This window comes from Mytilus edulis, chromosome 9, assembly GCF_963676685.1.
Source record: "Mytilus edulis chromosome 9, xbMytEdul2.2, whole genome shotgun sequence".
Lineage (NCBI taxonomy): Eukaryota > Metazoa > Mollusca > Bivalvia > Mytilida > Mytilidae > Mytilus > Mytilus edulis.
The window spans coordinates 70,075,387-70,102,043 of NC_092352.1; the positions used below are offsets into that span (position 1 = coordinate 70,075,387).

The 26,657-nt window shown below is 32.2% G+C and overlaps 1 protein-coding gene across 2 annotated transcripts; it reads right to left on the bottom strand.

Annotated features, from left to right (window-relative positions):
• Nucleotides 1-716: 716 nt before the first annotated feature.
• LOC139488920 (uncharacterized) lies at nucleotides 717-13,102 on the bottom strand. Of its 2 annotated transcripts, XM_071274888.1 has the most exons (7): nucleotides 12,932-13,092; nucleotides 7,380-7,578; nucleotides 5,428-5,513; nucleotides 4,544-4,621; nucleotides 3,613-3,627; nucleotides 2,605-2,778; nucleotides 717-855 (listed from the first exon to the last, which is right to left on the bottom strand). In XM_071274888.1, exons 1-7 carry the CDS (start codon nucleotides 13,014-13,016, stop codon nucleotides 845-847), a joined length of 648 nt encoding a protein of 215 aa, XP_071130989.1. In that variant the 5' UTR covers nucleotides 13,017-13,092; the 3' UTR covers nucleotides 717-844. The 2 variants fall into 2 exon arrangements, with proteins under 2 accessions (XP_071130989.1, XP_071130990.1); XM_071274889.1 differs by lacking the exon at nucleotides 4,544-4,621 and having other exon boundaries at nucleotides 12,932-13,102.
• Nucleotides 13,103-26,657: the final 13,555 nt, after the last annotated feature.

Genomic DNA, 26,657 nt, shown 5'->3' on the forward strand with positions numbered 1-26,657 from the left:
TATTTTTATTTTTTTTTAATTGACTATAACATATTGACCAATCAAACCAAATAAACCAATAATAATTACATCTCTATCCATTATCCCCAACCGCCATATATCTCGCAAGGTAAATTCAGTATTTGAAGCATTCGTGGGTTTCCTCAAGGGTTGTTATGTGTGACGTCATGACGTCATGAATCTAAATTTAGCAAGTTTTTTTTATATTGACGGTTAATATACATTTAATCAGAAACATAGCGTCAATATATTTAAAAATAGAAACAAGGCGTCATTAGAAGCTATAGAAAATAAGACGAACTCAAACACACACACACACACACACCAACAGACACACCAAAACTCACACACACAAACTCAGCAAACAAAAACCAACACAGGACAGACACATTTAGACTGAAATCAGCTAGACACATCATCACGGTGTTAAATCAAGTTGTTCTTGAAAGGTTGAAAATTTGAACTAAATAAAGCATGAAAATTCGTAATGTTACTCTTGTCGATATTAATCAATAATTAATAATGATAATCAAGCCTAAATGCTCATTAAACAATGGTCATTGCTGAAGGCCATGCTGTGACCGATAGCTTTTTTAAAGTTCTCTGTCATGTTGGCTCTTGTTAAGAGTTGTCTCATTTACAATCATACTACACTTTCTTTGTTATATAACACAACAGATAAGAAGGGACTCATCGTTTGATTATTGATATGAACAGCATTTTCAGTTTTAACCGGAATCTTAAATGGCAAGAAAAAAAATGAATTTACAATTAATGTCCAGTTCAATGAATAGATCAAACTGTTTTTATTCAACTCAATAAGTCCGAAAGATGGCGGATGAGTTCAGGGATGATAAAATTGAGAAAGGAAATGGTGAATATGTCAAAGCGACAACCACCCGACCATAGAGCAAACAACAGCCGAAGGCAACCAATGGGTCTTCAATGTAGCGAGAATTCCCGCACCCGTAGGTGTCCTTCAGCTGGCCCCTAAAATATGCATAATAGTACAGTGATAATGGACGTCATACTAAACTCCGAATTATACACAAGAAACTAAAATTTAAAATCATACAAGACTAACAAAGGCCAGAGGCTCCTGACTTGGGACAGGCGCAAAATTGCGGCGGGGTTAAACATGTTTATGAGATCTCAACCCTCCCCCTATACCTCTAGCCAATGTAGAAAAGTAAAACAATAACAATACGCACATTAAAATTCAGTTCAAGAGAAGTCCGAGTCTGATGTCAAAAGATGTAACAAAAGAAAATAAATAAAATGACAATAATACATAAATAACAACAGACTACTAGCAGTTAACTGACATGCCAGCTCCAGACCTCAATTAAACTGATTGGAAGATTATGTCTTCATCATATGCATATCAGGTACAATCCCTCCCGTTAGGGGTTTAGTATCATACTATCATAAAATATATGAGAAGAACATAACCCGTGTCATGCCAACAACTGTTTTTTTAAGAAATAAATGTGTTTAGTTCCGATGCAAAGACCCTATCAGTGAATCAATGTTAAAGCCAAAATATGCAATCTTTAATGACCTGACAACAGTATCGTAACTATACCCCCTTTTAATAAGTCTATTTAAAGGTTTTGTTAGTTTCTGAGGAGAATACTGACATTTTTGTGCTTTATAAAGAATATTTCCATAAAATTTTGGATGTGAAATACCTGAACGTATAAGATGTCTGCATGTTGAGTTATATTTACGAATTATTTCCTTATACCGGTGATAAAATTTAGTAAATGTTTTGACCAGTTTGTGATATCGAAAACCCTGGTGTAATAATTTTTCAGTAATACATAAATTTCTCTCGCTAAAATCTAATACATTGTTACATACACGAGCGAATCGTACAAGTTGAGATATATAAACACCATAAGATGGTGACAAGGGAACGTCACCATCTAAAAATGGATAATTAACAATAGGAAATGAAAAATCATCTCTTTTATCATAAATTTTTGTATTAAGCTTCCCGTTTATGATATAGATATCAAGATCGAGGAAAGGGCAGTGGTCATTGTTATCATTAGCTTTATTTAAAGTAAGTTCTACAGGATAAATTTCTTTAGTATACATACTGAAGTCGTCATTATTTAGAGCCAATATATCATCCAAATATCTAAAAGTATTGTTAAATTTTTGTATCAAATGTTGTTTTGATGGGTCTTTGCTAATTTTAGTCATAAATTGTAACTCATAACAATACAAAAACAGGTCCGCAATAAGTGGTGCACAGTTAGTCCCCATTGGAATTCCAATAACTTGACGATATACGGAATCTCCAAAGCGAACAAAAATGTTATCAAGTAAAAATTCAAGTGCATAAATAGTATCAAAGCATGTCCAATTGACATAGTTCTTTTGTTTATTGCTACTAAAAAATGATCTAAAAGAGTTTGAACATATGTACTCGCATTCCGACTTTTTAAATGCCCAGTTAATTAGGGATGTGAATTTTTTCTTAATAAGAATATGAGGCAAAGTGGTATATAGGGTAGAAAAATCAAAACTTTGAACAGATTCAAAATCACCAATATATGCATGCAATTTATCAAGTACTTCCAACGAGTTTTTGACGTCTTCTTTTATGACATCGTTTTGTGGGTTTAGTTGTTGCATCAGTCTTTGGTTCGGTTATTGTTGCTATGGTAGTTGTTGTACACCCTTCTGGTAGAGTGTCATTTGCGCCACAATGAGATTCACCTGAACAATATGACACCGTATCACACGGAAGTGAAGCTGGGTTCGTAGCTACAGCGATAAATAAAAAAAAGATAAGCAAAAAAAAAAAAAAAAAAAATCACCATCACTATACAGCCAGTAAAATATATACAGTTACTTTTATGCTTTCAGATTTTAAAGTTTGAAAATCAGTGATTATTATGTCTATTCAATGAACACTGCTGTTAAAATCACGCTTTGTTTGGAATGGTGAAGGACTTACGCTAGTTGAAGTAAAGAATATCTACGCTTTAATGTGTTTAAAACTTTACAATGGAATGTGCTCGTGATTAATAGTATTCAAGACTGACATTTGCAAGTTTATGACTTAAATTCACTTGTTCAGATTCATTATTTTATATATATATTTTATATCATAATAGTCTTTGAATAAAATATCGTGTTGAAATATGATTATATTGCATGTCAAGTGATGGATAGCGTCAATATTTGTTCGGGTTGTTTCAATCATACTCCCATTTTTATGTTTATAAGATACCCTAGGATAGTCGGTCTAAATGGCCCGACTCAAACTTCAATTTTGCTGTGTGTTTAAGTAACGTTAAAGAGCAATGCGATAATATGAGCTCGCGAATCTTAGGTTCTGTCATCTATATGTGAGTATATTACTTCATTGAAACATTGATCATATAACCTTGTAACATGAGCAAAGTTTTCAAACAGTTCATTCTGGACATAGCGTTTCGGTGTTATAAAAAATATCTTTCTAATTTTTCATAAAAAAACTGTAATAAACTAAACTTCAGGTGAAAGTACGCATTAACTTCTGTTAATAAAACTTCTGAAAGATATAACCATTTTTTTTTAATTTTTGATACATGCTATATTTCAATGTATACTTACGTTTATATCCAACTTCTGATACCATTTGCATAAATTAGATAAAAAAAACTTATTTAAATTAAATTTAACTTAGAATCTCTTATCAACTAAACAATCAATTCTATTAAATGAGTCAGTAATAGTGACAAACTGTCACAGAAAGAAAGAAAAAAGAAGTACAAGGATGTTAGCTGATTTATGCTTGACTTTTTGTCAAATATCCGACATCCTCTGGCTTTAGTCATATAGTGTTATTGAATACTTTGCTCCCTTCTCCGTGCATTTATGTTGATCATTTTATTATATATAGTTTCAAATACAATTTAATATTATTCTTGGTTTGTTTCATAGTTGTTTTAGAGACATGACGGTTTTAAAGTCAAATGTTTGTAAAATAACGCAAAATTGTAAATAGCTTATAATGTACAACCAAGGGCCTGGACCTTTCAAGATTGTATTTGCATTTTTAGGTTCGTTATTTTTGTATTATCGATTTGTTTATCTTATATTTCAGAAATATTGTTCTTAAAAAAAAGAGCAACCAACACTTTATTGGTATCTATGATGAGTTTATTTATTGGTATCTATGATGAGTTTATTTATTGTATTTTGAGAAAGCAAACCATGGAAAACAAGAATGTGTCCTAAGTGCATGGATGCCCCGTTCACACTATCATTTTCTATGTTCAGTGGACCTTGGAAATTGGGTGAAATCTCTTATTTGGCATTAAAATTAGAACGATCATATCATAAGGAACATGTATACTAAGTTTCAAGTTGATTGGACTTCAACTTGATCAAAACCTACCTCGACCAAATACTTTAACCTACTTGGACCAAAAACTTTAACCTGAAGCGGGACGAACGGATGGACGGACGAACGAACGAAAAGACGGATGCACAGATCAGAAAACATAATGCCCATAAATGTGGCATAAAATTATAAATTTACCTATAGCTGTTAATGTTCTGAATCCTCCTTGAGGATGACAAAGTTCACATGCATCAGTTGCGGTCGTAAAAGTTTTAGCTTTTGAATAAAAAATGTAAGTTAGTCTGCGGATAACCATAATTTGTGATTATACTAATTAAGATAAAGCTAGACAGACTCGACTATATAACATGAATGTAAATATTCTCAATGCTTTTAAACTTTGTACTTGATTGGCTATACAACTTTTTTTTCTGAGCGGCACTGTTGAGTCTTATGAAGACGAAAGGCGCGTCTGGCGTATTAAATTATAATCCTGGTACCTTTGATAACTATTTCAGTGGAGAAGTTCTATTGTGTAGTTTCTTTACAACTTCACTGTTTTAATTGATTCATTAGACTATCAGCAGTATTTAATTCTTGTCATTTAAATGACGATTTAAAGTTAAAATAGTTTTTACTAAAAACCATTAGAAAGAATGTCAATTAGCTTGTAGAGAAATACTTTGTTTTGCTTGCTAGCTTTGTTTGTAGAAATGTATGCTCACGCATTTATACTTAGATTCATAGCTTCCATAACAACATCTAATCAAATTGAGGTATACCGTATCCAGGTTTAACTACGCATATGTATATTGTCTATAGATGTCAGTCTTTATGACAATGATTGATAAAAAAAATAATAATACAAACAATGAAAAGGCAACCACAGTTTAACTCTTTATACATAAAAAAACAGTATTCAATTATTTTGCTCCTAAAGACTTATACTAAAACATGTTAAACATGTTAAACTCTATTATGAATTTGGATTTTTTTGTTTATTTAGGCAAACCATATTTTCACCACTGACCCCCTCCCCACCCAATTGCAGCGAATCAGTATATATGTTAACATAATCTTACCTGCAGTTCCAAAGCTGAATGAAATAGGTGTCATACCAGAATTGTAGTCAAAAATATAACATACAAACTCTTCGAGGTTGTCCACTCTTAAAAATTAAGTAAATATATATCAATTTCATCGTTTGTGAATCATTTATTTTCCTTAACGGAAATAAAATATAAGACATGAACGACCTCGATTTCGGATGAAGAATTATCCTGTTCTTATACCCATTGTGAGACCAAGAAATAAAAAAAAACGAATGCCCTAGCATTATACCGATGTTCAAATATCGTAAATCATTTGAGAAGAGTCAAATCCAGATATCAAACACGCTGAGGGAATCACATGAACTCCAAATGGGATAGCAACTGGTAAACCGACAGGAGTATTAAACTCGCCTTATATATCAAGATTAACATTTTGAAGGAAGACGCGCGTTTTATCCATAAAAAAGCGAATTAAAGTAAAAGCTTTATTAAGAGCATTGTCGACCCACCATTTGGAACGATTTTGTCACATTCGAAAAATTCAAAGGGTTATCAACAGTTGATTTATAATCATATTCATAGCAATATAAATGATAATTAAATTAATGTAAATGCGCGAAAAATTGCCCACTAGCCTTGAAGTCATAAAACTTTCATGTCAGTTTTTTGTACTTTTACGCCATAATCAACCAATCAAAATGCTGGATTCCATATTTCGAGCACGATTTTTGTACTCAAAACACTGAGCAAAGTTAAATGACTTCAACCCCTGATAAGGTCATCTTGTTGAAAATGCAATAAATGCGAATTCATACTTAGTAAAAAGGTCACAATTGAAAACTAGACACATTCGGTAAAATTACAGATGGGACAATGATACTGGTATCTAATACCGGTAAAGTATGCCGCGAGTGAGTTGCGACAAAGACATATCGGATCGGTTATACCTAATGTAATGATGACTATAGATATGTAGTATCGATTTCAGTAATTTTTCCTTGGGATTCTATTAGAGCAGGTTCTGTATAAGAAATACGTTCCGGGATGAAAATTTAAGGGACTGAATTTTCGGCTTTCCTTGGACACCATTTGCGAGTATGGTCTTGAGGAAACGATGATAGTCCATCGGGAGGGGACGATAAATGTCTGACTCGTGTTAAGAGAGAGTCATATCTCTTCCACGTAAAAGACACCTTTGTAGATCTTATAAAAAAAAGAGAGCAGGATAATGCCGCTACAAGGCAGCACTCGCACCCGCAAAGTGGAAAGGGATTAATATAAGTTGCAAAATTTGTTTTCCCAATCCACTATAAATAAATAAGTTGAAACTAAACTAAAATTAAGAAATATACCACTTTTACTGAAGTCAATTAAGTGCGAAAATACACGAGCGTAAAGTATAGGCTAATACATATAAATGACATATGATAGAGCAGAGGGTATGTTACTGGGAAGAAATGATAACTTGACAATTGGGAAATTGAAATTATCACATGTGTCATTAATGCCAGGTTAAAGTCGTCTTTCTACATGTTCTATATGAATTCTACTTCATATGTTAACAAAACAAAGCCACCCAGTAGTGGTAAACAATCAATTTACCTTAGAAGACAAAATGTCAATCCAACAAAAAAAAATGATGTCGATAAAACAATTGTGATGAATTCATCTACACGAAGTAATATTTTTCTTTATCCAAAACAATGAATTTGGTTTATGTTTCCCAAATTGTGAAAGCTCTGTCAAATGATATGCTATAGTCAATCTTAGAATAGAGCAAAATCTGAATTGGAAAATATCCCTTCCGACACAACTTCAATTAACACCCAATTTAATTTTAAAAAGTGCCAGTTTGTGTGAATTCTAATCGGTGATAATATTAAATGCTTTTGTAGTTTTGCCTTGGTCAAAATCCCATTTTGTATAGAGCATGTAATCCTTTAAAATGATTCTTAAACATATCAATTAATAAGTAATAAAACCTGAAGAGGATGAATCGTTCAATACGTTCATAACAGGTTAAAACATTCGTAAATTCGCTGCTGCCAGCGGCCACGGTATAAGAACTTGTTACACCATCATTCTCAAACGTCCAATATCCTCGCACAATGTCCGTCCCAATAAAAATATCCAATGTTTTACCTCTCAACTCACATGGAATCTCGCAAGTGATATTTTGACCTGCAAATTTAGAAGTTATCTTAGTTAACTATGTATCTATACTATTAAATTAATAAGATCCAATTTGTTATCCGGCATGACGTAAAAACGACAATTCAAGAATAATATTAATTAGTTATTTATTTCAATATTACACTATAGACACTATGAATCAAGTTTTCTTCCACCTCAATACCACTATTAAGTTTTGTTAATTAATTAAAACGATATGATTATAGTAAGGTAAAAAAAAAAGGGCGGATTCAAACAGAAGGATTTTGATACATAACTCCAATCCTTTAACGCGGATGTGGGAGTGTTGTAGTATTATGTAAAACTTTGGGATTCAGCGCCTCGTATGCTTTTAAACATTTAAAAAATGTGTTATTTTCATTTGATCAATACTATACTGTCATTTGATGAGTTAAGTATGAAGTTTTATTGACATTTGAAAAACGGATATTCACAAAAGCCAAAGTCTACCTACATGCATGAATTAAATGCCATGCAAACTCACTTAATCACTCAGGAAATATGACATGACTTGATTGGTTAAATGATCGATAAAACGCTTGTATATGTATCTAAAGATTCATACATTTCGGTAGTAAATCGAGTTGCAATCAAATTGTAGAGGTTAGCCCATACGTGACAGTAACTGCAATATTGTCTTTTTTATTTACTTTTTTTTGTTAACGCCTCACAATTGAACACTAACCATTCACTACAAACCAGTAAAAGTATGAAATGGCCTATACCTGTACCCGACCGTACTGATTTTTACTCGACTAGTCTGAATTGGTCTGAAATTCACTTGAAAATACTCGACTGTAGTCTGACCTTGTACTCGACCTTTACTCGACCATTTAATATGCGTTTGATCCATGCTCCATCTAGTCTGAACCATAGTCAACCTACTCTGAATGATACTCGACCTAGTCTGAACCAAACTCGACCTACTCTGAATGATACTCGACCTAGTCTGAACCAAACTCGACCTACTCTGAATGATACTCGACCTAGTCTGAACCATACTCGACCTACTCTGAATGATACTCGACCTAGTCTGAACCATACTCGACCTACTCTGAATGATACTCGACATACTCTGAATGATACTCGACCTACTCTGAACCTAACTCGACCTACTCTGAATGATACTTGACCTAGTCTGAACCAAACTTGACCTACTCTGAATGATACTCGACCTAGTCTGAACCAAACTCGATAAGTCTCAACCAACTAAGACCTATTTTTTGTATCTATCTATCGTATTTCATTAATTCATTAATTTATGAACTGCTTCATTACAACAGCTATTTTCCCTGGCTAGAAATTTAAACAAAAACGTATTCAAAATAGCATTAAAACAATAGTTTCACAATAAGCATAATATAACTTCAGCACCATATTCACCGACACTGCTATATATAAGTACGTCTGAGTCTGTGACAACTCTACAACAGATTTATCCATCGGATCACTATCAATGATGGTGATACATGGCCGTGTACATTATGTATGTACAACTCGTCTAAACATCAACCCAACAATGTTAGATCTGTAAATTTGCTTTTGCAATTTTTTGTTCTTCCCTCGCCGGGATTCGAACCCATGCTACTGTGATATCGTGACACCGAATCGCCTGCACTGCAGCCGTCTTGCTAGACCACACGACCACCTGGGCTGTATATATATAAGTACGTTTCTAACATTGTTGGGTTGATGTTTAGACGAGTTGTATATATATATATACAGCTCGTCTAAACATCAACCCAACAATGTTAGATCTGTAAATTTGCTATATACAACTCGTCTAAACATCAACCCAACAATGTTAGATCTGTAAATTTGCTTTCGCAAATTTTTGGTTCTTCCCTTGCCGGGATTCGAACCCATGCTACTGTGATATCGTGACACCAAATCGCCTGCACTGCAGCCGTCCCGCTAGATCACACGACCACCTGGGCTCTCAAAAAAAGTGCTTTCGCTGGCCGTGTGTTACCTTTCCTCGTCAGTTTTAATCTAGCGGCTTACTACAGTACATGATATATAAGGCATGAAGATGTTATTGTTACAGATCAGCTAAATTATCTATAGTAAAGGATCCTACAAATTAATGTAATATACAGTCACAGAAAATAATTATATTTATAAGTACGTCTGAGTCAGTGACAACTCTACAACAGATGTAACCATCGGATCGCCATGAGCCATGGCTCCGTGTTTAAGAACCTACGTTGAGCTATAATAGTTTACTTAAAAAAAAAATATTACTTTGATGGAAAGTCGTCTCATTCGAACTTATGCACCATCTTCTTATATCTATAAATCTTTAAAATTTCCCCTTATAAATAACTGCTTTCCAGTCCTCCAACTGAACAATCTAAATTTAGGAATAAAGAAAAGATATATAGATATATGAAGATGTGGTGTGAGTGCCAATGAGACAACTCTTCATCCAAAAAGTAAACCATGATTATAGGTCAATGTACGGCCTTCAACACGGAGCCTTGGCTCACACCGAACAACAAGCTATAAAGTGCCCCAAAATTACTAGTGTAAAACCATTCAAACGGGAAAACCAACGGTCTAATCTATATAAAAAAACGAGAAACGAGAAACACGTATATATTACATAAACAAACGACAACTACTGTACATCAGATTCCTGACTTTGGACAGGTGCAAACATTTGCAGCGGGATTAAACGTTTTAATGGATCCAAACCTCCTCCCTTTTTCTGAAACAATAGCATAACATCACAACATAGAAAAACACACGATAAAATATCAATTGGCAGACTTAACTCCATCACAAAACGTAAATAATTACACAATGAACGAATGAACGAATATACACATTTCTAACGTGAAAAGACATTTACATCTTATTTATTTGTGTTCTAAACATTTTTTTAGTACTCATTGAAGAAATGAATTTATAACAAGCGATACGGATTGTTATTTTGCACTAAGAAAAGTTCGCGTATTTATACGATCGGTTACTAGCCAAAAACGAAAGTCAAATCTCTGTGGCAACAATACATCGGAATACCCTCACGGTCATTGCGATGTAAAAGAGCGTCCACGCGGCGAGCTGATTATGTTCATAGAGATATCGATTTACCAACGGGGAAAAGTCTTTGATATCCAAAAAAAAACTGTCTTCCTTCTCAATATCTTTTGCTATGTTAATAATAAATATATTTTCTGTTTGACAAGATTTTTGATTTTCGTTGTATCTGAAGTTGTCCAATTTATAGTCTGAGGCTACTCAGTTGGTATCTTCAAAGAGCGGGACATCAGCATTTGTACATTTTAATTTGTTTGGATTATTGATTTTACCATCTGAATATTCATTGTAATTTGGAGCTGTATTGGATTGGATTGTTTGAATGAATGTTTCTTTTAAGTAATGATATTTTTTGTCTATTTCGATATTACCAAGGTGAGTAGACTATAGCAGTGTGACCAGTAAATTAGAATCTAATAGGTCGGTAGACGTATTTGCAACCGCTTTTAAATTCCGCCATTGCATCATCACTTCAAATAGAATTACAAAACAGAAGATGTGGTAAGATTGCCAATGAGACAACTGTCCACAAGAGACCAAAATAACGCAGACATTGACAATTATAGGTCGCCGTACGGCCTTAAACAATGAGCAAAGCCCATACCGCATAGTCAGCTATAAAAGGCCCCGATAAGACAATGTAAAACAATTCAAACGAGAAAATAACGGCCTTATTATATAAAAGAAAAATGAAAAATGAACGAAAAACAAATATGTAACACATAACCAAACGACAACCATGGAATTACAGGCTCCTGACCTTGGAAAGGCACATACATATATAATGTGGCGGGGTTAAACATGTAATAAGTTAGTTGGTTAAACCATGTGATTGAAAACAACAGACTGAACAGGTTGTTAACACTTTCAACTATCAATAGGGTCAAGCAACATTTTCGGATTGATAAGTTCATGTAAGCGTTAATTGTGTTACAGTTACGAAATTTTAGTGATGTTGATCCTAAAACATTGAACTGGTCATGATCTAAGTTTGTGAATTATGTTTGCAGTTTTCTTGACATGCATTGTGACGTGTCATCGTATTAATTCTATGTTAGAAAACTATAGCAGTTATATTAGAAAAGTATCGCATTCATAAATTTTTGATATTAAAAAACCATCGCTATGATATAAGACAAATATCGCATTGATATTTTTAAATATAGCAGTATCGTTGACTTATAGGTGATTTTAGCGTAGCAAACAATTGAATTCATCTCAATTGCATTCCACTGAATTTGCTACATGATATTTATAGAATGTGTACATCTACAAATGATAAATCTTGTATTTATATTTCATTTATTCAATAATTAAATTTTCTCGTTTAAATACACCTTGCTTGTTATTACATAAAATAACTCATAAAAATTATACACCAGACGTATGTCATGTTAAATGTCACCCTGTTTTAAGAAAAGAGTCATTACTTTATACCGAGAAATATGCCTTTCTTCGTACAAATGCTAACATTCGTCTGAAATTTCCCACAATGCAACTCGTTGATATAAGACAATATCGCTCGTTGATATAAGAAAAGCTTTTATCGAATCGCTTCTTCCATAGACTGGTAACTTTGAGTTCATCGAATGTATCTTCTCATAAATTTTTTTAGAAAATTGATGTGAAAAGACCTTCAATTATTCTCTGAACAGTTGGTTTTTAATTGTGAATTGGAATAGACGCAACGTCACTTCATTCTAGCTCTTTTGCTCTTATAAAGAGGTACATGTATCTAGTATAAAAATATACATGTAATAACTTTAACAGTACCAATGACCAGGCAAAAGATGCGAATGTCGACAATAAGTGTTTTTCTGTACTGCTCGGGGCCAATTATTAAAACATCAGAAATCTGATAAAACGTTAATAGAGCTGACCAAAACAAAAAGGACAAGAAATCAAAGCTTTACATATGTGAGTAATAATATCCATATGTACAAGTAAGTACCGAAATGGACATAAAGATCGAGTTCTACTGATTGTTTGTACATGTAATAGTATGTGTACTACAATACAGCTTAAACATTCCATAATGATTTGGAGGATCATTTATTACAACACTGACGATCACATGAAAATTACCTAAAAGCCTGATCATTAAATTATTATTCTATCTTTGAGACAGTTTAAATACAAATTTCCTTTTTGTTCAAAATCTGTTATAATGATGCAAATATACGAATTATATTTAGTTTAAACATTTTTCCCTGTCTCAATTAGTAGGTAAAAACAAAAATTGCGTTTGTTAAAAAACGAATGGACCATTATATCATTATCAAAGGTAGAAAATACTTACTTGCAGAAACCATGGAAACAGTAAATAAGAAAAATCCAAAATAAATCATTATTTGCATGCGATTTTTGTCAGTTCTTAACGACATGTCTCTCTCGATTATCTCCAATCTCTCAATTAAAGATAATTTTTTATGCTTTCTTATTATTTCTTCTTAATTATTATATTGTGCAGATGTGACGATCTACTGATATATTAACATTTAAAACTTCCTACGCATACAATAAAGTGTGCATAACGCGTAAATATACTTTTGCCAGTGTTTTTATTGATAAAAGTACTTGGCAAAAACCAGTCTCCAACATCAGAATCATAATACAATATTCTTGATGTAGTCTGTGTTAGCCAACCACGGATGCAATTCAAATAATAACTATGTGGAAATATGAAAAAGAGGTTAAACAGCTCACATCTTAAATGTAAAAAAAAATAGATACTAGTTAATAGATACGGCAAACAGCCACAACATATTACAGAAACATATTACACAATTTGAGCAATGCACTCAGCACGTTAAAATGCCCGTAAGTCATAAACTTGCATGTCAGATTTTGTACTCATACTCCAAAATCAATCAATCATGAATATCATGTTTCAAGCATGATTTCGGTGCTCCGAGCACTGAGCAAAGTTTAATGACTTCGAACCCAGAGCAATGCACTCAGCATGTTTACAATACACATAACAAGGTACTCTTGTGGTCAAAATTCGGCTATGCTTATCCTATATGCTTGACAGTTATTGACTATTTACAAGAACGAAGATTGCTTTATCAGCAGCGAATTGTCATCTGCCACTTAATACATGAAGGAATATATATTTGCCACACAGTTCTGCAAAGTACCTTAGCGTCCTGATTTTGAAATATGTAAATATTTCACAGAAGGTTACAAAAAAGATGAGTTGTTGTCATCAAAGTGAAAGGTTTAACGCTATAAAACCAGGTTCAATCTGCCATTTTCTATATTTAGAAATGCCTGTTTTAAATAAAGAATATTACAGTTGTTGTCCATTCGTTTGATGAGTTTTATCATTTGATTTTGCCATTTGATTAGGAACTCTCCGTTTTGAGTTTTCCTCGGAGTTCAGTAGTTTTGTAATTTTACTTTTTACGAAAAACACAGCCTTCTTTCACTACAAAAAAAAGTTGTTCATTATACGATAAAACAGTCCAGTCTGGTTTAGGGCCTTATTCGTTATCTTTTGGTATTCTATCTTTATCTTCAAATAGTTTTTTAAAGGATCACAAGACATATCTCTACCAAATCAAAGTATTTCAATTGTTTAATTTTGTTCATTGTTTGTTGTTTGTATTAATGTGAATAATTAACAAGATGTGACATTTATAAATTATTATAAACGATGTAACTCCATTGATTATAAATTAATCCTCTGTATTGTTATTTCTTAGACATCATATGTTAAGGTACAGCTAAATCACGTATACTCTTACGTAACCGTCTATGTCTCACTGTGATTATGTCATTATCCTTGTCAACATTAACATTATAACTAATGACAAATCAATGCTATCGATTTTTATATTAGTTAAACGTTCTTAATGCTTATAACGAAATTATATCATTAGTTTGACAAAATAAAAAATTGTTATGGGTTTCTTGTTTTCTGTTTTAGATGTAAGGATTTTCTTTCATACATGGAGACCCCCATATTTTATTGTTTTTCTATAAAAATGTTGATAGAAAGACCAGATCTAAAACAAACAATGATAATACGTTTTATTTATGGCGTTGTCAGTTTATTTTCGATCTATTAGTTTGACTGTCTCTCTGGTATCTTTCTCCCCTCTTTTGTTACTCATTGCAAGCCCATTGATTTATGGTATTCAGTGAAATTCTTCCCTGTGGAGCAGGATCTGCTTACCCTTCTTCCGGAGCACCTGAGATCACCCAAAGTTTGTATTGGAGTTCGTGTTGCTTAGTCTTTATTTTCTATATTGTTTCTTCTGTACTATTATTTGTCTGTTTGTCTTTTTATTTTTAGCCATGGCGTAGTCAGTTTATTTTCTATCTATGGGTTTGACTCTCTCTCTGGTATCTTTCGTCCCTCTTTTAAAAAACCCATATCTGCTAGCGCTGTACCATATGTACTGTTACTGTTTTTACCAACTTTGATCAAATTGATAACATATTCTTTTAGAAAGTATAAATGTGGTGATTGTGTGTTCGATTGTTGTTTTATTATGAGTTTATTTAGCATTTAACTAGTACAGGAATATGAAATTTTAGCGAAAGTAAAAAAAAAACAATGTACAATCAATTATTTAAGCGCGGACATTATCATGATCATATAATATGTACCGCGAAATATTACCCTTACCTTGGCATTTGAGCGAAATTTACTGTAAAACTTTATATGAATAAAGAACATATTTGTTTATATAATTTATATAAGTTCTTTTAAACAATTATATAATATGCATGGCTACAAGAACATACATGGTGTACTTTTTTTTATTCTGCTTTAGCCTGTAAAGAATGAGAAATTCATGTGAATTGCTTTTCATCATTGTCAAGTTATGTTCTGTCAAGGTCACATATTTCAACCGAGAACAGTACCTTTATTTGGGATAGCTTTTTAAACTCCAGAGAAAGTTGCAATGTTTTGTTGGGTTTCATGACAATTTTACCTAACGAAAAGTCTTGATAACAACTATCACCAAACGAATCGAAGTAACAAATCACGCATCAGTTGACACTTTTCTTACTGTTATCAATTACAAGTCAATCTGTGACTTGCATTAAAATTCTGAGGTTACATATTGATGCACCTAGAGTCAAACACATTAGGAGGACAAGATTCTGCTAGACGTCCACACATCGTACTGCCAGCGGTAAATAATGTGTCAGATTCCTGACATATCAGTTATAATGCTAATACCGTTTAATGTATAATGCCAGTGATTTGGGTTGTGTTCTTTTTGAACAAATATATGTTTTAAACTTTTTGTGCGTCATTAACTCAAAATCTTATTAAATATGTTATGCTCCAAATCCTACTTCAAGCTCCCCAAGGTGACAAAGAGTAAAAGAGAGAGGACGACGTTCTCCTTTGTCCTTCTTGTAATTGTTTTCGCTCAAATGTTATGTTCTATTTTCGTTTTTGCTTAAATGGCATATTAGTATACATTGATTCAAATCATATAATTCACATTTTGCTATTTCTGAGTCGTCACGATTAAAGTAGGATAACGACTTAGACGACAAATATGGCATATCTAAATGTAGATCTACGCAATATAAAATCAAAGTTGAATAGGAAACTAATTTTTCAGAGAACAATTGAAGGTCTTTCAACATCAATTATCCAAGTAATTAATAACAAATTACTTCCATTTACTTATAGTTACTGTTGGCGTCCAATGAAAGGTTTTTTTTATACTGATACCTAAAATATATGATTTCTATATATATTAGTTTGAACTAAGAAAGATAATTGGCTACTTCTGGTTCAGGAAATATTACTTTCGGTCTCATTGGAAAGCTTTATTAACTAAGATTACCAAAATATATGGTTTATATATACTGCTGACTGAAAAAGGGAAATTATCGCAACTTTCTGTTTAGAAAACTTCACTTTCGAGTTTATAGGATAGCTGTTTTTTCATTGTTTCCAAAAATATACAGTTTCTATGTACTTATTATGAGTGTATTGAGATACTTCTGGTTTATTGACGGTCACTTCTGGTCTCAAATGACATGTTTATGAATGGCATTGACAAAAAATTGTTTCAGAGTACTTTTCTATGAAAAAAGTGATGATGTCTACTCCCACTTTTCTGAAGATCACTTCCTGTTGACATTTTTAAAGGTCATATGTTACCCAATATAGGACCTTATGGCTTAATCATGTATCAATCTGAAATAATGATCAATTTACTATAAATTAAACATTTCAGGGGCAATAGTTTTTATTAGATATTATTGGATTGGTTTAGACCAAATGTTATACATGTACTATAAAGAAAACATTTTGCGCTAGTTCTTATATATATGTATAAACGAGTCTAAATTGAAAACTACGTTCAAACCTATGATTGCGTTGGATAACAACCGCAATTTTTATACGTGTGCACGTAAAACAAATTTCGTTGTAGAAGGGTCTAAATACAGCACAAACAACATTTTCCAAAAGACCAAAAAAGTGAAAGAGTATATTTTAACAAAACGCATTTGACTAACAGGTCGGACAACTGATGTTATTAAACCCTGCTGACTGCCATTGGCGATTGTCAAATAAAATTGATGACGAGATGTAACAAAATGGATCTTAATATAAATTTAATACTAAACAAAAAACGATAAACTTGTGGCTAAGATGTTATGCCACATACACAAGGTGTCAATATTTATTTTGTACACCAGATCTAGATTTCGACAATATATGTCTTTTCAGTGATGTTAGGGATCAGAACGGTATATATAAATATATACTTAAACGTGTTTATGCGAATATAAAAAAGCAAAAGTTCACATTTACATTGGCCTCATTTTCTAAGTTAAGACCGAGAACTTTAAATAAAATGACTCAAGGTTTATACGGCTAACGGTTTATACATGTAAGTTACAACAAGATAACGAGAAATTTATTTGGTAAAGGTAGATAACTACTACATGTATAAGATTTCATCGAATCGATTCGATCACAATCGTCAAAAAATTCCTGAGAATGTTACAACACAAAGAGGAAAAAAAATTGCGGTGTTACATTTTCTGGTTAAGATAGCGATACACTAACAAAACGAGAGAGGATATACTGTAACTCTCACAATAAAAAAATTCTTCGGCTTTACAAGATAAGTTTTTAAGCGTAATAACTATTCGAAATCATATCCAAAATATCTAAAAAGTAAAATAACAAAAATATCGAACTCTGAGCAAAATTCAAGAATGAAAGTCTTTAACCAAAAGTTCAAACACAGCATTCAAATGGATAACAAATCATACTCCTGACTTGGTACAGACATTTTTTATGTAGAAAATGGTTAATTAAACCTGGTTTAAATCTAGCTAGACCTTCCACTTGTATGACTGTTGTATTAAGTTCCATTATATAAACCACAATGTGTGAACAAAACAAACAGACATACTAGATAAAATGGCAAACAATGAGGAAACAGTAGTCAACATTGTGTTATAGTCATACTCACTATCAACACAAACAAAAAACACAAAATGGTATATTAACAAAGCACATTATCAAAATAAAAGACAAGAATACAAAAATTTACCGAACCACAATAACACAATGACAAGATGTTTGAGTGCAAAACCAAGCCACATGTAACAGAGAAACACATACAGATATATAGACAAAGCACAGTGTCAAAAAATGAAAGACAATAATGCAAAACAAATAGCATAAAAACAACGACGAGAAGCATAAGTGCATAACCAAGTCACATGTGTAAAAGAAACACAAAAAGGTATATAGACAAAGCACATTGTCAAAAATAAAAGACAAAATACAAAAATATTGATATAGCACAATAACACATTCACGGTAGTTCAGAGCCACGTCAAATGGATTTTACAAAAAAAAACTAAACAGTAAAAACAATATTCATAAAGACAAAGGAAAGAATAATACAACTCGTTATTAAGATAATAAACAGTACCCAGAACCTATACTTCAAACTATCGTGTATTATCTCTGAAAGTGATATGGAATATTTATCAACAAGGTTTTGGCACCTCTCAATGAACTGTCTTAAAAAAAATAACTAGACATTCGTTGGTATACCCCAGGTTCATCAACTTTCTACTCAGACACTGGTGACATTTTACGAAGTCCTAGTAGAAGCTTGACGCTTGAATTTAAACATGGCGGGAAAGGGTAACACTAAACAAGCAGAACACAATTAAAATTGTTGTGGAATGAAAAAAAGTCAATAAAATATGGGCATTAATGTTTATTTATTGTTTTCATCTACGGTACTATTGAATATTGTATTTGACTTAACCATACATTTTTTTTGGCACACAAAATTATTTCTAACAGTCAATTTACATAGAAAGATTAATATTTATTTTGTTAAAATCATTTGAATAGTTTCTGCTGAGCACCTGGGTTATATAACATGTATAAAGTAGGATACTATCTGAACCCACCCTTTCTTTACGAAACATCGTACCTTATTTGAAAAGAAATTGAAAGTTTTCTTGATAATTCCTGTCACAGAAAGGTCTATGCTGTAGCTGAACATGATTTGAACACTCCCTGAACAAATGGTTACTGCTCTCTTTAAAACAACTAACATTTGAATTATCCATACCTAGACTACTGATCAACATGTAGCAGACATTGAAAGTTTTATGAGAAATACAAGACAACCAAAAATTAATTCTTTACTATCAAATAAATATGTAAACTAAAACTTAACATAATTTACATCTTACCTGATTCAGAAAATAACTTTGAACAATTCACTGGCTTCGTATCGCTTGTTGAAAGATGTTATTCATCATTTACTGAATGAATTAACACTCCGTCTAACATCTCTAAAGCTAATTCTAGATTTAGATAAAGAGAGACAATACATATTCTAATTTATTACTAGCATAAATAATAAAAATCTATTGAATAACAATAGCATTAGATAGAGCTGTCTGAAACTATTCCAACGATCTGTCAGATATGTTCAGGAAACTAATAATAGGTTCACGTTAATGTTTTCTGGTACTTAAGAAGTAATAGAGATTTCCAAAAAAAAAGACAAATGTCCGTAATTCGACGTACGGACCTAATGGGACTGGTTTAGTTCTAACCATGGTTTTTATTATGAACATTTGTTTTTAATTTAAGTTTCATATGACCTACACTTTATATATAATTTTCTGTCTTTCTGTATAGATTATCTATCTTTAATCATATGTGTTGCAGTGAAAAAATATGTTGAATGATATTGTCTGACTATTTAAGAAATATTGAAACCTTTTTTTTTTTTTGAGAATCGATATATTTCTAAACAGAAGTATTTTTCGTTTATCATAAAATGAAATTATAAAAAGTCCCTATACACATTTTTTTTCAAATTAACGTGCGTTCTATTGGGGATTGTTCTGTATTATAATGTTTACCGGGAATGATGGCGGAGTCAAAATACAAAAGACATGCATATCCAGGCATTTTTTTTTATCCCTTGAAGTAAATCATAATATAGAATTTATTTCCATATCTATTGTTAAACAATTAAAAGGGGGTCACCGAATTCTTTTTACAGAACAAATAATAAATGGAAGTTTGTAAGGTGAGTAAAATTGAAAACAAAACATAACCAGATGTCGTTGCCAGATGCGGATCCAATATTTTGAAAAGTGGTGAAAAGGAAACGTTAACAGGGGAGGGCCATAAATATAAAAATATATATAAATGCAAATTGTGAGTGAGAAGATGAATATGAACCGTACTCTCAATTTAAATAAACCGCAGGAAGACATTTCATCCTAACCGGACACATGCGATTGATCACGGAACAACTTATATTTGCTCTTACACATTAATATTGCGTGCTTGGGAGATTGGCAGCCAATCTTCGATTTGAAACGGCCTCTTAAATTCTCGAGCAATGTGGATTTATTTTATTGTGTTGCGTACATAAAACGTCGGTATAACTATTAAGTTCAACTATGCATTTCAATTATACACGTGTGTTTGATTTCGAGATGCAAATATATGCATATATATATAAAGAAAAAAGTAAAATCTTTAAAAATAACAACTTAAACATTTTTTTCAAAAGTGAAGCTCCTTAGGCAAAGTGCCAGGATATACTAGAATCGATTATACGCAGGTAAAGAGTCATACTCATAAAGGTAAACATATTCAAACAAAGGCAGAATTCTAACCATTATTACCAAGTTATTGTTTGTCATTTGCCTGATATTCAGTGATACATATTGGTTAGTAATTGGTTAACTACATGCAGATTGGTCAGAAACAGGGCGAGAATTTTGGCTATCTGCGCTTATGTTTCGTAGAGTAACGTCCATAAGTAATAATTTTTTGTTTGTATAATTTAAAATATTTTGGTGTTTTAGCGGAATACATTCACATAGATTCGATTGGCATGAAACAGATGAATTTGGTTAACATTCCACATTTTCGAAACGTTTTTGAACGAATTTTGATCATTTTTGAGATACACCTTTGTTGTCAATGAGGGTAAAAAAAATCCAAAAAGCTTTGCCAAATACAGATACGGTCATCTATTCCTGAGGTAGAAAAGCCTAAGCTTTTCAAAAAATAATTTTGTAAACAGTTAATGTTTTTTAAATATACTTTCATTTATTTTCAGTATTTCGATAGTATACTGAGTATACATAATAATTTAAAAATAAATACCAATCAGCTGTTTTGCTTCAAAAAGTTGTATTTCCATTCAAAATCGTTACTTTTTGAAATTTACAGCTGCTCATATTGTTAGAAATCTTTCCATCTTCTCACATCAGACTCAGACTTCTCTTGATCTGAATTTTAATGTGCGTATTGTTATGCGTTGACTTTTCTACATTGGCTAGAGGTATAGGAAGACGGTTGAGATCTCATAAACATGTTTAACCCCGCCGCATTGTTGCGCCTGTCCCAAGTCAGGAACATCTGACCTTTTTTTGTCTTGTATTATTTTTAATTTTAGTTTTATGTATAGTTTGGAGTTTAGTATGGCGTTCATTATCACTGAACTAGTATATATACTTGTTTAGGGGACGGCTGAAGGACGCCTCTGTGTGCGGGAATTTCTCGCTGCATTGAAGACCTATTGGTGACCTTCTGCTGTTGTCTGTTCTATGGTCGGGTTGTTGTCTCTATGACACATTCCCCATTTCCATTCTCAATATTATTAATTAAACATAACTATTTGCATGAAAGTAGAGTTTCTAAGCATCTTAATGCTTTATCTGAAACAAGATCCCCTTTTGGCTCCAAAATATAGCAGTTTTACAAAATTATTAAAATGTAAACTTTTGTTATTTATTGGAGAGAAAAATGCTTCTGCTACACAAATATGGGCTGTTTTCAACCATACGATGCACATATATCGGGAACTAGCATCATTAAATCATGCTAAATTACTGAAATCGTCAAACTTTTAGCATTTACGTCAAATTTTAGACGGTTTTCGTCTTAAATGAAAGTGGCCGCATTCGTGTTCATTCTAATATTGAAATGTAAGTTGTATTTAATGATAATAAATAACATATATACAGGTTGAGGATAAACACGGATGCGGCCACTTTCATTTTTGACAAAAACTATATGAAAAGTGACATTTTCTGCATATTTGATAGATTTTCCATCGGAGCGTTTTTAATGACTAAATCAGTTAAAATCTTTTACATAAACTAACTGATTCAAGTGAAATAAACACTTGACTGTTTAAAAAGTGCCCAAAATCTTTCGTCAGGTGAACCTGAAATTTGAGGCCAAAATGAGCCCTTACCGGACCTACTCCTTTATTCGTTCATAGTGTGTTAGTCTACGTTTTTTGATTGAGTTAAGCCTTCCAAACAGTTGATATTTTATCCTGTGTTTTTCTATGTGTGATGTTATAGTATTGTCTCAGTAAAAGGGAGAAGGTTTGGGACCATTAAAACTTTCAACCTCGCTGCAAATGTTTGCACCTGTCCTAAGTCAGGAATCTGATGTTCAGTATTTATCGTTTGTTTATGTAGTTTGTACATGTTTCCTGTTTCTCGTTTGTTTTTTTTTTAGATTAGACCGTTGGTTTTCCCGTTTGAATGGTTTTACACTTGTTATTTTGGGGCCCTTTATAGCTTGTTGTTCGGTGTGAGTCAAGGCTCCGTGTTGAATGCCGTACCTTGACCTATAATGGTTTACTTTTATAACTTGTTATTTTGATGGAGAGTTTTCTCATTGGCACTCATACCACATCTTCCTATACCTATAGGTACCTCTACCATATTTAACCTTTTGATTAATGTTATCGCGTACTTTGCAGCATAGTATTATATTGATCTTCAATAAAAAAAATCTTGATCTTAAACAAGCTTTCATATTATATTGATTTGCAGTCGTTTGTATTAAAAAACATTTTTTATAGAGACACTCGGTATGCAGTCAAATTATCGATTTTTAATCATTCATTTTGGTGTCATGCTGATTTTGTATTATAGTCTTAATATGCGAATAACAACTGGCATCGCTGTGTTGTTGGCCTTTACATGCTTTCACGTATAAATTCCTTAAAAAATAAAACGTCAATCTAAGAGATGGTATTGAGAAGAAAAAAAAAACATTTGAAAAAGAATTTCATTCTATGTCTGTTTACTTATAACCTTCACGTTTGAATAGCCAAATAGCTACATACACTCGTATATGTGTTTGAAAAACGCAAAAGTCGATAGGAACTGCCCAATAACTAAATAATATGCCAACGTGTTTAATTTAGTATCAAATCTCATAAATATATTGAGAAAATTACAAATTCTGGTAAAAACACCAAAATAAGCGAAACCAGATCATCAAAATTTGAACATTTTCTGTTTAACATGCATCAGCTGTAGGTTGTAAGTGAAACGAGACACAGACACACCGGTACAAGAAAACGATTTCTCGATGCAGAATTTTAAACCTGTGTAGTGTCGATTTCAGTTTGTTTTTTCCTGATTAATTTGTTTGTAGAAAATTGAGAACACCACTGTTCTAGTGTCAAGTCATTTGAAGCAACCATTTACTTGAAGTAGTATACATTCATCTCAATATAATATATAGGAAGAGAATATCAATCAAATATATCTTAAATTACTTATCGTTTCTTTCTCTCCTTAACCGGTCTTTTATGAGTTGAACTTAATATGAGTACCAAAACAAATTGACCAGTAGTAGTACACAATTAGTACCTATTTGAATACCGACTGTTTACAGTCAATTACAATATCTGTCCATCGATAAGGACAAATAATATGTAAAGTCCAACATTTGGATTATTTCACCTCGGTGTAATTGTTGTGGGAATGAGTGCAGTTTTTTTTTAGTCAAAGATTTGTTTTTAAGCTGTGTTTTTAGATACACTGTTTTAGCGTATTGACCAATAGTAATAATATATCTATAGGGCATCCCCAACTGCCATAAGTTTTACACGGGAAATACAGTATTTGAAGCATTTGTGACTAATATATATATATACTAACGTTATATATTGACATCTTCAGATTATATTGTCCGAGAACTGTCTAAGTTTCATTTTTATCTAACAGGTCCATATATAACATAATGACTGAGTGAAAGTCCTTAATTTTTATATTACATATGTAAATAGTGAAAAAGAAAATGGCGTATAATGTTCTTCCGTGTTTTTTTTAATTGTATTTTGCCAAAATATTTTACAGTCATGTCATTGTAAATATCAAAATGTTTTTAATAACTTCTTAGCTTTCTTTGGTGCGTTACGTATCTCGTATTATTGTATAGCAATATAATATTTCCCACAGAAAGTAACCAAAAGTTAGCGTGCAATAAATTCTAATATTGCACTAGTGCAATAAATCGTCAAAATTCATGAAGTCATCAACGACAAAATCTGAGTTAAAACCATGTTTTACTTTCAAATATTATACATATAAAAATAAACATAACGTCAATATACTTAAAAATAGAAACAATCCATCGAATAAATAAAATAAACTTTTAAACACGTACTCGTAATATCTGAGGAAAACAGATGAATGCTACACCATATGTAATATACGCTTATTAGAAGCCGTAGAAAGACGAACTCAAACACACAAAAAATAAAAGCACACAGAACATTCAGACTAAAATTCAACAAAACGGAATTAAATCTAGTTGTTCACGAGAGATTAAAAATTAATAAAAAACATCCATGAGAAAATCGTAATGTTACTCTTGTCGTTATTAATCGATCAATAATAATGATAATCATGCCAAAATGCTCATTACACGATGACCACCGTTGAAGGCCAAACGGTGAACTATAGCTGTTAATTTCTGTGTCATGTTGTTTCGTGTAAAGAGTTGTTTCATTGACAATCACACTCAGTCTACTTCTTCTTTGTTATATACAAAATAGACAAAGAAGGCCTTATGGAACGCCACAGCTGTCTTATGTGATACTCTGATATTACTTGATGTTGTTTTATTATTACGAAATGATATTTTGTCTTTCCTTACTTACTTAGCTGACTATGCGGTATGGGCTTTGTTCATTGTTGAAGGCCGTATGGTGACCTAGAGTTGTTAATGTCTGTGTCATTTTGGTTTCTTGTTGACAGTTGTCTCATTTGCAATCATACCACATCTTCTTTTTTATATATTAATATGGTTTTGACCTGACGTAATGATGCTTTAATATAACTCAATATGGAATAGTCATTACTTAAAATGATATTTCGATATTACATTATATGGTTTCGTAATGACTTGATTTAGTTTTGTCATTACTCAATATGGTTTTGTCATTTCTCGATGTGGTTCTCAATTATTTAGTATGGTTGTGTCATTAGTCAATGTGGTTTTAACATTACTTTATGTGTATGTGACTTAACGTATAGTAGTTGTTTCATTACATGATGTGGTTTTAATGATAGTTGTTCCGCGATAGAACATGTAATTACGAACTCAAAAGGACATATAAAATAGCTCGAATTTCAACTCGAAATCTTAATTAATCTAAATGAGACTTAAATTCGAATCTTACTCAAACTCTATCTCAAGAAGTGACTCAAATTTAAAGTTGTAACAAGAACTCTGCCTTTAAATGTGACTCAAACTCGTTGTCCAACTCGAAACTCAATGCTAACTAGAACTTTAATTCTAAGCATGACCTGAATTCGAAAACTAACTCAAAGTTTAAATCAAACAGAAACCCGAACTTTAATTTGATCAATAATTAGATGGATGGCAACACGTATTCAAGGCACATACAACATGGAAATCTATCTAAAAATAGAACAGATTTTTTTCCGAATTGGTCACGTGGTTTTATCTCATCAAGAAATGGGATAACCACATCAAAGAATGACAGAACCATATCAAAGACTGACAAGACCACATCAAATAATAAAACAAACACATCAAGTAGTGTAAAATCGTCAAATTTTGAAACATATAAAGAATAGACAAATCATCATTACGAAATATCAAAACCACATCATGTAATGAAACAACTACATTACGTTCAGTCACATACACATCAAGTTACATGTATGTTAAAAACACATTGACTAATGACACAATCATATCCAATAATGGTGAATCGACATCGAATAATAACAAAACCATATTGAGTAATGACAAAACTATATCAAGTCAATACAAAACCATATCGTGAAATATCGAAAAATATCATTAAGTTATGACTATTCCATATTGAGTTATATTAAAACATCATTACTTAATGTCAAAACAATATTAAGTTCAGACAAAACATCATTAAGTAATAATAAAACAACATAAAGTTATATCAGAGTTCCACATAAGACAACTGTGGCGTTCAATAAGGACTCGTCCGTTGACGATTGATATGCAACAGCATTTTCAGATGTAATAGAAAATCTTAAATGGCAAGAAACTAAAGAATTTTACGATGAATATTCAGTTCTATGAACTGTATTTATTAAACTCAATATGTCCGTCAGATGGCGGATTCTGGGGATGTGTTCAGTGATGATGTCTTCTTTTATGACATCGTTTTGTAGGTTTAGTTGTTGCCTTGGTAGTTGCCTCAGTT

Excerpts from the sequence above, each read along its gene's own strand:
- LOC139488920 (XM_071274888.1), bottom strand. The coding sequence starts at position 13,016 with ATGTCGTTAAGAACTGACAAAAATCGCATGCAAATAATGATTTATTTT. Across the intron at positions 5,514-7,379 it reads GAACGATTCATCCTCTTCAG|AGTGGACAACCTCGAAGAGT; the intron begins GTTTTATTACTT and ends TTAATTTTTAAG. Across the intron at positions 4,622-5,427 it reads ATTCAGCTTTGGAACTGCAG|CTAAAACTTTTACGACCGCA; the intron begins GTAAGATTATGT and ends TTTATTCAAAAG.